Source organism: Pseudorca crassidens, chromosome 8 (genome assembly GCF_039906515.1).
Source record: "Pseudorca crassidens isolate mPseCra1 chromosome 8, mPseCra1.hap1, whole genome shotgun sequence".
NCBI lineage: Eukaryota > Metazoa > Chordata > Mammalia > Artiodactyla > Delphinidae > Pseudorca > Pseudorca crassidens.
Window position 1 is genome coordinate 83,074,702 of NC_090303.1, and position 14,527 is coordinate 83,089,228.

At 42.5% G+C, this 14,527-nt stretch overlaps 1 protein-coding gene across 1 annotated transcript in view; it reads left to right on the forward strand.

Annotated features, from left to right (window-relative positions):
- Positions 1-14,527, forward strand: part of SND1 (staphylococcal nuclease and tudor domain containing 1) — a 419,471-nt gene that overhangs the window by 23,153 nt on the left and 381,791 nt on the right. Inside the window, exon 2 of the mRNA XM_067746913.1 lies at positions 6,286-6,435. Coding sequence (XP_067603014.1) covers positions 6,286-6,435 — 150 coding nt within the window. The remainder of the gene's footprint in view (positions 1-6,285; positions 6,436-14,527) is intronic.

The following is a 14,527-nucleotide window of genomic DNA, read 5'->3' on the forward strand; positions in this document are numbered from 1 at the left end:
AACAGTTTTCATTGGTACTTAAAAGAAAAAGAAACCCTGGACTTATTAGCAGTCACTCCCTGTTCTCTCCCTCCAGCCCTTGAGAACCACAGATCTACTTTCTGTCTCTATAGATTTGCCTGTTCTGGACATTTCATATAAATGGAATCATTTCAATATGTGGCTTTTTGTCTGGCTTCTTTCACTTAGCATAATGTTTTCAAGATTTATCCATGTTGTAGCATCAATCAGTACTTCATTTCTTTTTATTTCTGAATAATATTCCATTTTATGGTTATACTAGATTTTGCTTATCTGTTTGTCGCTTGATGGACATTTGGATTGTTTTTACTCTTTTTGGCTCTTATGAGTAATGTTACCATGAACATTTGTGTACAAAATTTATGTGGACATGTATTTTATTTTTCTTGGCTTTGTACCTAGGAGTGAAATTGCTGGGTCATATGATAATTCTATGTTTAACTTTTGAGGGACTGCCAGACTGTTTTCCAAAGTGATTGCATCACCAACAATGTATTAAGGTTCTAATTTCTCCACATTCTTGTCAACACTTGTTATTGTCTGTTTTATTGATTATAGCCACCCTTGTGGCTATGAAGTGATATGTCATCGTGGTTTTGATTTGCATTTCCCTTATGACTAATAATAAATGTGCTTACTGGCCATTTGTCTATCTTCTTTGGATAGATATCTGTTCAAATCCTTGCCCTTTTTTTTTTTTGCGGTATTCGGGCCTCTCACTGTTGTGGCCTCTCCCGTTGCGGAGCACAGGCTCCGGACGCGCAGGCTCAGTGGCCATGGCTCACGGGCCTAGCTGCTCCGAGGCATGTGGGATCTTCCCTGACCGGGGCACGAACCTGTGTCCCCTGCATCGGCAGGCGGACTCTCAACCACTGTGCCACCAGGGAAGCCCCTCCTTGCCCATTTTTAATTGTTGAGTTACAGTATTTCCTTATTCCAGGTACTAGACCCTTATCACATATGTTTTGTAAATACTGTCTTTTCACTTTCTTGATATCGTCCATTGAAGCACAATGTTTTTGGTTGCTTGTGCTTTCTAAGATGGTGTCATATCTAAGAAACCATTGCCTAATCCATGGTCACCATGTTTTCTTCTAAGAGTTTTATAGTTTAACTCTTATATTTAGGTCTCTGATCCTTTGAGTTAGCTTTTGTATATGGTGTGAGGTAGAGATCCGGCTTCATTCTTTTGCACGTGGATATCCAGTTTTCCCAGCATAGTTTTGTTGAAAGGTTCTTTCCCAATTATCTTGGCACCCTTTTTGAAAATCAGTTGACCATAAATTTATGAGTTTATTTTGGGCTTCCATTTCATAACATTTTGGTGTTCATCAGGTGACTGTCCTTATTCTTTATATTGGATCTTCATATTGACAGATATGGCTAAGATATTCTTGTCATAGCTTATCAGGCAGGTATACCTGTTAAGCTAGTCCTCCTTGTAGAGCTAACAAGATGCTCTCAGCTAAGAAGATACGACTTTTAAGCCAAGATGATTTTTGCTCTTGGTGCCGTGAAAAAGAATGCTGATTTTATTGACACGGATTTCTATACCATCACTTTTTTTGCCCTAAGTATAGTGTGGGTAGGTTTTTTTTTTTAATTAATTAATTTAATTTATTTATTTTTGGCTGCGTTGGGTCTTTGTTGCTGCGTGTGGGCTTTCTCTAGTTGCAGTGAGCAGGGGCTACTCTTCGTTGCAGTGCGCGGGGCTTCTCATTGTGGTGGCTTCTCTTGTTGCAGAGCACGGACTCTATGCACGCGGGCTTCAGTAGCTGTGGCTTGCGGGCTCTAGAGCGCAGGCTCAGTAGTTGTGGTACACGGGCTTAGTTGCTCCGCAGCATGTGGGATCTTCCTGGACCAGGGCTAGAACCCGTGGCCCCTGCATTGGCAGGAGGATTCTTAACCACTGCACCACCAGGGAAGCCCTGGGTAGGTTTTTGTATAAGAAGTTTTCTATCTTTTGGTGTTCATGGTCTAGGGGCTTAAGAGTTAAACCAAGTCATTTATCAGTATCTAGTGAAGGTTTAAGGTGGTGTTCCTGTTGCTGTGCAGTATTTTAATAGCTGCCCATAAAGTGTTTCACTGTAGGTAAATCTCCCAGTAAACCTATTAGTGGGTTTGAGCAGTTTGAGTCCCCATTTTCCTTCTCAGCTGGCTTGTTTCAGCCTTTGTCACCATCCAACTTGTGCCCTGAAGCCAGGTCCTCTGAATCACACCACGTCTCTCTGCAGCCTTTATTGTCAGAGATGAAAACTGTCTAATTCATAACCTCAATCACACTGACTCGTTTTGACAGCTGTTTTCACAAGCCTCCTGCTGTATCAGGTAGGACTAAGATCATTTTTCTAGAATATATCATTTTATTAATATAATTGGATAAAGCAGTTACCATATGACTTGCTTTCTATGCCCTATAAATTAGCAATTAATGATAATTACCGCATCCATGAAAGTTTGCAACATGAATCAGTACAGCTTTGGCAGAACAATTACCCCTGTCTCCAAGAGCAGACATTTTTGTCTGTTTTATTTCACTGAAGTATGTTACTTGCCTGGAACAATGCCTGACATATAGAAGGCACTCAATAAATTTGTGTTGAATTAATAAATGAATGAATAAATAAATGGCTCAATCAATGGATAAAATTATAAGTAATCAACTTCAGATGTTAGGTCTTGTGATTTACAGAGGAAAAATGACTTGTTTTCATGCCATATGAGATACAAGTTAAATTTGATATATAGACCCTTGGTCTTTTTCATATTTTACCTAAAGACATTTTAAAGGACTTCCCTGGTGGCGCAGTGGTTAAGAATCTGCCTGCCAGTGCAGGGGACATGGGTTCAATCCCTGGTCCTGGAAGATCCCACATGCCGTGGAGCAACTAAGCCCACGTGCCACAACTACTGAGCCTGCGCGCTACAACTACTGAAGCCCGTGCGCTCTAGGGGCCCACGTGCTGCAGCTACTGAGCCCACGTGCCACAACTACTGAAGCCCGCGCACCTGGAGCCCCTGCTGCGCAACAAGAGAAGCCACCGCAATGAGAAGCCTGCGCACCACAAAGAAGAGTAGCCCTACTCACTGCAACTAGAGAAAGCCTGCGTGCAGCAATGAAGACCAAACACAGCCCCCGCCCCAAATAAAGACATTTTAAGTATTTTTCCCCCAGAAGGTCTTTCCCTTGGCTTTATTTGGTGGGGAACCTTAGACAAGAGAAGCCCATTAAATATTTTTATTGAGGAAGAACTTGAATAAAGACTTTTGATAAGTGAGGCAGGTGGAGGGAGTTGAACAGTACTTGGAAGATGAAATGGGGAGAGCAAAAAAGGAGGTGGAATGTGTTTTGAACTATTTCAGTTCCTATAAATAATAGGAAGGAAACAAATTCTTCCCATATAGACAGGTCTCTTCCTTCCATAATGGTCTGCAGACAGTCTTTTCCTATCTCATCGCCAAGGCTGTGGCCAAATGAATGAGGGGGAGAGAGTTTCAGAGGAAAGATGTAGCCATGCCAGTCCTCTCCTCCTGGGGGAACAGGAATAGCAGTACCTGCCACAGCGAATATCTGTCCTTGTTGCTTGGGAGGTTGACTTGGTGGCTGCTGTTTGCATTTGTATCCTCAATAGTATAAAAGGTGTTGTGCAGCCTATAAAATCACCTCTCTCTAATATTAATTCAAGTACTGACTGTTGTCTGAATGGCATATTTGGTGCAGTAATGCAAAGAAGCTCTGACAGCAGTCTTCAGAATAGCTTTCAGGGCAAGGGGAGAGTGTACAAACGAGGTTTTTTAAAATTCCTTTGTACAAGTTGTTCACTAAAGCCCTTAATGGGCCCGGGATAATAGTTATAGACCCACTGTCCCCCAGGGATCTACTTTACTAGGTCAAGGCATTAGAGGTAACACCTTGCTGATATTTAGGGGGAATAAGAGGGTACTCATCAGTCATTCTATTCTTGAGCTTTTCAGCGGGTTTCGTCAGACTTGAGAAATAAGGATTGTTTCTTAGCCTGGGTCCGTGCTCACTGGTTAGCCAACGTGAGTTTCCAGCTGGGCTTCCCAAGAGGTACTGGGTCTCCTGGGAGTGCTTTATTACTTTTTGTGAAAACTTGACAAAAATCAAGGAATAGCCCTTTGAGACGGGTGCTCTGCTTTGTATGCTCTATGCTTCTCAGTCCCGTTGCGGTCTGTACATGAATGATTTCAGGGCAGTTATTCAAAAATGTGCTCTTCTTCCGCCACTTGGGAAGAATTGACTGTAAATGAATCATTTCCAGGTTCTTTTCCTGTTCTTCCTTTGGCCCTTCTCATTTCAGGGACATCAACCATCCTGTGCCCTAGTATATCTCTTCTTTGGCTTTGCTTTGTTTGAGGGCTTGTCTTTTTAGAATGTCAGATCCCTGGGATGATGTCCAGGACATGGGTTCTCAAGAAAGGCTGTTAGCAAGACTGTTTGGTTGGAAGCTGTAGGGTTTAATTGCTGGTAACACTCGATCACAAAGGATAAAAATGAAAAGCATGACTTGTAGCTAGGTAAGGAAGACAGTCTTTCGTTATGTGTGTCATGGTGTAGCCACGGAGGAACCATTTAGACCAAGGTCTATATGCTTGAGGTATTGGGGATAATGAGATGTTAATCTTAGCACTAATTAAAAAAAAATTGGACTATGTATATTTGTTGGACTATGTAGATTCATACAATGGAATACTGTACAGCCACAAAAGTGAATAAACTAGTGTTCTGGCATGAATGAGTTTCACCCAAAAAAAGGGCAGAAGAAGCAAGTCACTGTTGGGTACACACAGTAGACTCAGTTTAAGAGTTCAGAAATAGGAAAAACAAAACCACCATATTGCATAGAGATGTATACGTAAATGGTAACACTGTACAGAAAAGCACGGAAGGAGGGGTTACACAATGGTCAGGATAGTGGTGGCGGTCAGGAGACGGGGCTGGGAGTAGAGAGGGACACAGGGGAGCCAAGGTTCTGCTAGTGTTTTGGTAATTAACTTGGGTGGTGGTTACATAGTTGTTTGCTTCTTATTCTTTAAGATGTACATATATGTTTAATGCACTTCTGTATTTATATTAATAATCCACGATTTAGAGCATGAGTTAAGGTGGAGAGGTGAGGGAGACAAGTCAGCTAAGCAAATGCATATCAAAGTGGCTTCCTTCATATTCCTTCCTTTCTTCCTTTGAGTCAGCTTCCTTTCCAAGGACTGTTCCCTTTACAGGAAACTCCGTGGTCTTGTCTGTCTCGGAGTTCTGCATTGGCAGGACTCTCCAACCTTCCATCTACTAACTTTTCATTCAGCAGCTTTTTCTTGTTTTGAAGGTGGGATTGAGCCTTTCAGCTCTTGTGAAGCCAGTGCTCAAGGCTCCCTGTTGATTGAATCGTGCCTCGCTGAGTGAAGAATTTGAATAGCTTGGGCGATGATTCTCGTTTTTCTGTGTGCCGTCTCTTCTCTTCTCCCACGTGAAATCCTTTCTCCTTCCCCCCGCAAATATTTTAAGTGAGCTTTAGAGCTCATTCCATAGTTGCCAAGTGGGTTTTATGCCTGGCATCCTTCAGAGAGAGAGGAAAGGAGCTGCTGGACTTGGGAGCTTTAAGGTGCTTCTTCGATGCCCCTGTTGTAATCACCGAGGGCGTGGGGTTTCTAGATTCTCTCTTCTGTATTTCCCTCTTAGCCTAGAGTCTGAGCACTGTCTACAGAGGAAGTGTGAGCACTGGGCTCTGGCTGCACTGCCTCCACGTTAGCCCTGGGAATCCTCGGCTCCTTCTGGCTGGTGTGGCTGGCGTGTCGGGGCTTCTTCCTTCAGCTTCCACTTTTCTCTGGCCTTCTTCCATTGCTTGCCTTTTCCACCGTAGAACAGCATGTGTGGATGGAGACATTAACTTCTTAAATACTGAAAAGAACACAGGTGGTGGTCAGCTTGCTGGGATGAAATTACAAAGGTTATCTCCATGTCTCGCATGCCTCTTCACCCTAGTCTATTTTGAGTCTTCTATCATTTTGTGTAATTCTTATTTGTATTGCTGGGTCAGTCACTTCAGAATCTAGCCCAAGGTTTTATGTAGGTATTTCTCTTATAAACTTAAAAATAGTCTTGTTCATTCAGTCATCCAGCAAATATTTGAGTGCCTTCAAGAGGCCGAGTAGTGTTCTAGATGTTGGGGATACAGGAGTGGACCATCGTATTGTGGTGATGTTACCTTTAGACGGCTAATTTTCTCTGTTTTTCCCCTTACCTAGGTCCTCTCAGGGTGTGCCATCATTGTGCGCGGGCAGCCTCGTGGTGGGCCTCCTCCAGAGAGGCAGATCAACCTTAGCAACATTCGCGCTGGAAACCTTGCCCGCAGGGCAGCTGCCACACAACCTGATGCAAAAGACACCCCGGATGAGGTAGGTGCTTCCCCTCGCAGAGGCTGTGGACCCAGGTTATAGCCCAGTCTCCTCCTTGACTGCACATTTGATGTACTCTTTCTTTTCTGTATATTTCAAGTTGTTTTTTTTTTTTTAACATCTTTATTGGAGTATAACTGCTTTACAATGGTGTGTTAGTTTCTGCTTTATAACAAAGTGAATCAATTACACACATACATATATCCACGTATCTCCTCCCTCTTGCGTCTCCCTCCCACCCTCCCTATTCCACCCTCTAGGTGGTCACAAAGCACGAGCTGATCTCCTGTGCCATGCGGCTGCTTCCCACCAGCTATCTATTTTACGTTTGGTAGTGTATATATGTCCATGCCACTCTCTCACTTCGTCCCAGCTTACCCTTCCCCCTCCCCATGTCCTCAAGTCCATTCTCCACGTCTGCGTCTTTATTCCTTGCCTGCCCCTAGGTTCTTCAGAGCCATTCTTTTTTCTTTTAGATTCCATATATACGTGTTAGCATATGGTATTTATTTTTCACTTTCTGACTTACTTCACTCTGTATGACAGACTCTAGGTCCATCGACCTCACTACAAATAACTCAATTTTGTTTCTTTTTATGGCTGAGTAATATTCCATCGTATATGTGTGCCACATCTTCTTTATCCATTCATCTGTTGATGGACACTTATGTTGATTCCATGTCCTGGCTGTTATAAATAGAGCTGCAATGAACATTGTGATACATGACTCTTTTGGAATTATGGTTTTCTCAGGGTATATGCCCAGTAGTGAGATTGCTGGGTCGCATGGTAGTTCTATTTGTAGTTTTTTAAGGAACCTCCATACTGTTCTCCATAGTGGCTGTATCAATTTACATTCCCACCAACAGTGCAAGAGGGTTCCCTTTTCTCCACACCCTCTCCACCATTTATTGTTTGTAAATTCATTGATGATAGCCATTCTGACTGGTGTGAGGTGATACCTCGTTGTAGTTTTGATTTGCATTTCTCTAATGATTAATGATGTTGAGCATCCTTTCATGTGTTTGTTGGCAATCTGTATATCTTCTTTGGAGAAATGTCTGTTTAGGTCGTCTGCCCATTTTTGGATTGGGTTGTTTGTTTTTTTGATATTGAGCTGCATGAGTTGCTTGTAAATTTTGGAGATTAATCCTTTGTCAGTTGCTTCATTTGCAAATATTTTCTCCCATTCTGAGGGTTGTCTTTTGGTCTTGTTTATGGTTTCCTTTGCTGTGCAGAAGCTTTTAAGTTTCATTAGGTTCCATTTGTTTATTTTTGTTTTTATTTCCATTTCTCTAGAAGGTGGGTCAAAAAAGATCTTGCTGTGATTTATGTCATAGAGTGTTCTGCCTATGTTTTCCTCTAAGAGTTTTATAGTGTCTGGCCTTACATTTAGGTCTTTAATCCATTTTGAGTTTATTTTTGTGTAAGGTGTTAGGGAGTGTTCTAATTTCATTCTTTTACATGTACCTGTTCAGTTTTCCCAGCACCACTTATTGAAGAGGCTGTCTTTTCTCCATTGTATATTCTTGCCTCCTTTATAAAAAATAAGGTGACCATATATGCGTGGGTTTATCTCTGGGCTTTCTATTGTGTTCCATTGATCTATATTTCTGTTTTTGTGCCAGTACCATACTATCTTGATTACTGTAGCTTTGTAGTATAGTCTGAAGTCTGGGAGCCTGATTCCTCCAGCTCCGTTTTTCTTTCTCAAGATTGCTTTGGCTCTTCAGGGTCTTTTGTGTTTCCATACAAACTGTGAAATTTTTTGTTATAGTTCTGTGAAAGATGCCATTGGTAGTTTGATAGGGATTGCATTGAATCTGTAGATTGCTTTGGGTAGTATAGTCATTTTCACAATTTTGATTCTCCCAATCTAAGAACAGGGTACATCTCTCCATCTGTGTCACCTTAATTTCTTTCATCAGTCTCTTATAGTTTTCTGCATACAGGTCTTCTGTCTCCTTAGGTAGGTTTATTCCTAGGTATTTTATTCTTTTTGTTGTAATGGTAAATGGGAGTGTTTCCTTAATTTATCTTTCAGATTTTTCATCATTAGTGTATAGGAATGCAAGAGATTTCTGTGCATTAATTTTGTACTGCTACTTTACCAAATTCATTGATTAGCTCTAGTAGTTTTCTGGTAGCATCTTTAGGATTCTCTATGTATAGTATCATGTCATCTGCAGACAGTGACAGCTTTCCTTCTTCTTTCCTGATGTGGATTCATTTTATTTCTTTTTCTTCTCTGATTGCTGTGGCTGAAACTTCCAAAACAATGTTGAATAATAGTGGTGAGGGCTTCCCTGGTGGCGCAGTGGTTGAGAGTCCGCCTGCCGATGCAGGGGACACGGGTTTGTGCCCCAATCCAGGAAGATCCCACATGCCGCGGAGCGGCTGGGCCCGTGAGCCATGGCTGCTGAGCCTGCGCGTCCGGAGCCTGTGCTCTGCAACGGGAGAGGCCACAACAGTGAGAGGCCCACGTATCGCAAAAAAGAAAAAAAAAATAGTGGTGAGAGTGGACAACCTTATCTTTTTCCTGATCTTAGTGAAAATGGTTTCAGTTTTTCACCATTGAGGATAATGTTGGCCGTGGGTTTGTCATATATGGCCTTTATTATGTTGAGGTAAGTTCCGTTTATGCCTACTTTCTGGAGGGTGTTTATCATAAATGGATGTTGTATTTTGTCACATCTACTATGTCACAACTTTCTGCATCTATTGATATGATCATGTGGTTTTTCTCCTTCAGTTTGTTAATATGGTGCATCACATTGATTGATTTGTGTATATTGAAGAATCCTTGCATTCCTGGAATAAACCCCACTTGATCATGGTGTATGATCCTTTTAATGTGCTGTTGGATTCTGTTTGCTAGTATTTTGTTGAGGATTTTTGCATCTGTGTACATCAGTGATACTCACCTGTAGTTTTCTTTCTTGTGACATCTTTGTTTGGTTTTGGTATCAGGGTGATGGTGGCCTTGTATAATGAGTTAGGGAGTGTTCCTCCCTCTGCTATATTTTGGAAGAGTTTGAGAAGGATAGGTGTTAGCTCTTCTCTGAATGTTTGACAGATTGCTCCTGTGAAGCCATCTGGTCCTGGACTTTTGTTTGTTGGAAGATTTTAAATCACAGTCTCAATTTCAGTGCTTGTGATTGGTTTGTTTATATTTTCTATTTCTTCCTGGTTCCGTCTCGGAAGGTTGTGCTTTTCTAAGAATTTGTCCATTTCTTCCAGGTTGTCCATTTTATTGGCATATAGTTGCTTGTAGTAATCTCTCATGATCCCTGTATTTCTGCCGTGTCAGTTGTTACTTCTCCTTTTTCACTTCTAGTTCTATTGATTTGAGTGTTCTCCTTTTTTTTCTTGATGTCTGGCTAATGGTTTATCAATTTTGTTTATCTTCTTAAAGAACCAGCTTTCAGTTTTATTGATCATTGCTATTGTTTCATTCATTTCTTTTTCATTTATTTCTGATCTGATCTTTATGATTTCTTTCCTTCCACTAACTTTGGGGTTTTTTTGTTCTTCTTTCTCTGATTGCTTTAGGTGTAAGGTTAGGTTGTTTGTTTGAGATGTTTCTTGTTTCTTGAGGTAGAATTGTATTGCTCTAAACTTCCCCCTTAGAACTGCTTTTGCTGCATCCAGTAGGTTTTGGGTCATCGTGTTTTCATTGTCATTTGTTTCTAGGCATTTTTTGAGTCCCTCTTTGATTTCTTCAGTGATCTCTTGGTTATTTAGTAGTGTATTGTTTAGCTTCCATGTGTTTGTATTTTTTACAGTTTTTTTCCTGTAATTGATATCTAGTCTCATAGCATTGTGGTCGGAAAACATACTTGGTACGATTTCAATTTTTTAAAATTTACCAATGCTTTATTTGTGACCCAGTAGATGATCTATCCTGGAGAATGTTCCAGGAGCACTTGAGAAGAAAGTGTATTCTGTTGTTTTTGGATGGAATGTCCTATAAATATCAATTAAGTCCATCTTGTTTAATGTATCATTTAAAGCTTGTGTTTCTTTATAGCAAAGCTATACAGGCAAAATCATGCAAAGAAGCATACACACACAGACTCACAGAAAGAGAAAATGGAAAAAATATATATATATTAAAAATAAAACAAGGAAGAGAGCAACCGAAGCAATAAACAAATCTACCAATGATGGTAAACTCTAAATACTAAACTAAGATAAACATAAAACCAGAAATAAATTAGATGCAGAAAGCAAACCCCCAAGTCTACAGTTGCTTCTGAAGTCCACCGCCTGAATTTTGGGATGATTCCTTGTCTATTCAGGTATTCCACAGATGCAGGGTACATCAAGTTGATTGTGGAGATTTACCCTGCCACTCCTGAGGCTGCTGGGAGAGATTTCCCTTTCTCTTCTTTGTTCGCACAGCTCCTGGGGTTCAGCTTTGGATTTGGCCCCGCCTCTGCATGTGGGTCACCCGAGGGCATCTGTTCTTCACTCAGACAGGACGGGGTTAAAGGAGCAGCTGATTCGGGGGCTCTGGCTCACTCAGGCCGGGGGGAGGGAGGGGTATGGAATGCGGGGCGAGCCTGCGGGGGCAGAGGCCAGCGTAACGTTGCACCAGCCGAGGTGCGCCGTGCGTTCTCCCGGGTAAGTTGTCCCTGGATCACGGGACCCTGGCAGTGGCAGGCTGCACAGGCTCCCCGGAAGGTGGGTGTGGATAGTGACCTGTGCTTGCACACAGGCTTCTTGGTGGCGGCAGCAGCAGCCTTAGCGTCTCATGCCTGTCTCTGGGGTCCGTGCTGATAGCTGCGGCTCGCACCCTTCTCGAGCTCATTTAGGTGGTGCTCTGAATCCCCTCTCCTCGTGCACCCAAAACAGTGGTCTCTTGCCTCTTAGGCAGGTCCAGAATTTTTCCCAGACTCCCTCCCGGCTAGCTGTGGCACACTAGCCCCCTTCAGTCTGTGTTCGCGCAGCCAACCCCAGTCCTCTCCCTGGGGTCTGACCTCTGAAGCCCGAGCCTCAGCTCCCAGCCTACACCCGCCCTGATGGGTGAGCAGACAAGCCTCGGGCTGGTGAGTGCCGGTCGGCCCTGATCCTCTGTGCGGGAATCTCTCCACTTTGCCCTCCGCACCCCTGTTGCTGTGCTCTCCTCCGTGGCTCTGCAGCTTCCCCCCTGTCACCCGCCGTGTCCGCCAGTGAGGGGCTTCCTAGTGTGTGGAAACTTTTCCTCCTTCACAGCTCCCTCCCAGAGGTGCAGGTCCCGTCCCTATTCTTTTGTCTGTTTTTTCTTTTTTCTTTGGCCCTACCCAGGTATGTGGGGAGTTTATTGTCTTTTGGGAAGTCTGAGGTCTTCTGCCAGCGTTTAGTAGGTGTTCTGTAGGAGTTGTTCCACATGTAGATGTATTTCTGATGTATTTGTCAGGAGGAAGGTGATGTCCACGTCTCACTCCTCTGCCATCTTGAAGTAGGCTCCCTATTTCAAGTATTTTTATATCACAGGATTGATGACAAATCAACAGTGGCTTGCTTCAGTTTATACATTCGCTACCTTTAATCCCAGTAATCCCAGTCTCTTTCCGTCATACACTTTCCCATAGGTTTAGAGCCTTTTCAGGTTTATCAGTGTTTCATGCCTCTTTCTCTGGAAACGGGTTAGTACATTTCCTAGGTAGTCTCCGCTGTTTGAGGTTGGCATTAGTTATGGCAGAGCTCTTTTATTTATGTTTGAATTCTTCATTTACCTTCAAAATTCAGAAGGATGCACAGTGAAAAATCTAGTTCTTCTCCCAGGAGACTACTGGTGTTACGGCAGGCTTGAATCTCCAGAGGCATTTATCACCTATACAAGCAGACACTCATTTTCTTTTCTTTCTTTCTTTTTTTTAATTGAAGTATAGTTAATTTACCATGTTGTGTTAGTTTCAAGTGTACAGCAAAGTGATTCAGTTATATGTATTTCAGATTCTTTTCCATGATAGGTTATTATAAGATATTGAGTATATATAGTTCACTGTGCTATACCGTAGACGCTCATTTTCATAAATGGTAGCATATACTATACATGTTAGGAATGTGCCTTATTATAGATTCTTAATCTGGGATCTGTGTCCTAAGGACGTCTGTGAACCCCATGAAATTGTTTGCAAAATTTTGTGTAAACATGCATTTGGAAGGGAGGAAGTTATCAGTTTCTTAGGGCAACTTGTGGTTCAGTAGTTGTCAAGAACCATGTGTTATGGCGATTTGACAAGCTTCTGAGCTTTTGTTCCACCGTCCCCTCCAGCCCCCTTCTCCTCCATCTCTAATGCCTGGCCACCTTGCCTTCTTTGTGGTCTGCCTGGGACTCCTTAAGTTACCTCTCCAGGCAGCTGCCATCAGTCTTCTTGGCTCCTGTACTTTGAAACATCAGTTCTTGTCTCTTCTTCAGTGGTGCTTTGGCTATCAAAAATGAAGTTTCTGGATTCTAATTATTTGTCTTTTGCCTCAGCTTGATGATGATGGGCAAGTTGGTACCTCAGCTTCCGTCTGCTGTTTTCTCCCATGGAAGTGCGGGAAAAAAAGCAGCTCACGGGGTTCTTTCATTTAAGGAAAAACATGCAGTTTTTTCCATCTATAATAAAAAGCATTTTGTTTGAATTAAGAAGATAGTAAAGCAGTGTTATAGGAAATAGAGACAAATCACCCCAAATTCTATCAGCAGCAGTTAGATTCTTGGGATAATGACTAAATAGACAAAATCAGTTATTTTCCATTGGTCCTCTATCAGTAAGCACAAGTATTGGGTTACTCTATACCTCAGGGTTGTTCAATGAGGATTAAACAAGATAATGCGGAATGTTTAGCATGGGCCTGTAAGCTACTTAACGAATGTTAGCTGTGGTAATCTCGAGTGCTATTTAATTTCTGCTACTACAGACATTTCTCGTACTGTTAGTCCAAGTGCTGAAGATTACATCCCTCTCAGCACTTTTCAAATTTTGGGTGCTAAGTGCTTTTCTTGATCAACGTTTTGAATAGTTCTTTCCCTTTCAGTTTTGTGTTGTGTAACAGCTTGCCTGCTTCTAAGAGGAGAAGAGTGTTGACCCTGGTTGGCTAGAGCCAGTCAAGTTCATTTCCCCAGAAGGAAGAAGCAGTGTTGCCTGTAGGGAAGAAGGGTTGGGTTTTAATTTTCTGTTTTGTGGATGAGAATCAAGGCCAGTTGGAGCTTGTTCTGAAGTATCTTAGCTGTAGCCTATGTAACAGTACAATAAAATCTTACCAGAACTATCCCACCTGAAAGAATACCATGTAATCTGATCCCTGCTCTCACTGGAGTTTCATATATTTGTACAGCCTAGTGGTTTTTGTCTCTTCCAGAGCAGCTCAGTCTCTCCTGGTAACTCTTCAAAGGTCCCTGTGGCCTGAAGTATTTGAGAGCTACAGATTTCGCCCTTTGTCAGCCACAGCCACTATTTCTGTGTGCAGTAATCTAGTCTCTCCTTGCCCTGCTGTGATTTGGTTTTCCCCCCACCATGCCCTTGAAGGTGCTCTGGCTCAAGTTAGCAGTGACGCCAAGTGGTAACCCAATTCCAGACACCCCCGCCAACCTCCAGTTTTTTATCGAGACCTAGAGATTCTGCTCTTTCAAAATCTCTCTTCTCGAAACTTCATTACAATTGCTATTGTTCTTTGTTCAACTCTGAGAGAGTGCTTTGTTCAACTCTGGAATATTAAGATAACAGTCTTTCTGCCTTCATTTTCCTTCCCTCTGATTCTTTCTCTGTATGCTCTCAGATGTTTTTGAGATATAATGTCATTTTTTCCCCCTGGCTCAGTATTACTGCCAGATACTTCAGTGATTCCTCATTAGGGCTGGACAAATTTAAATGCCGTAGCCTGGGTTACAGTCCCATTTGTGATTTGACTTTTAGTCTTCTCTTACTGAACCCCTTCTGGGATGCTAAGTCCCAACCCTGAGGAAGTGTTCGGGTCTCCTAACAGGCCACCTGAGTCCTGCCTGCTCATGCCTTGGCTCAACTGCCTCCTCCAGCGGAAGCTCCGTCTCCTCCTTGTGCCCTGGTGATTCATCCTCTGGAGAAGTTACACCTGACATCACCTTTCATCATCCCTTTTT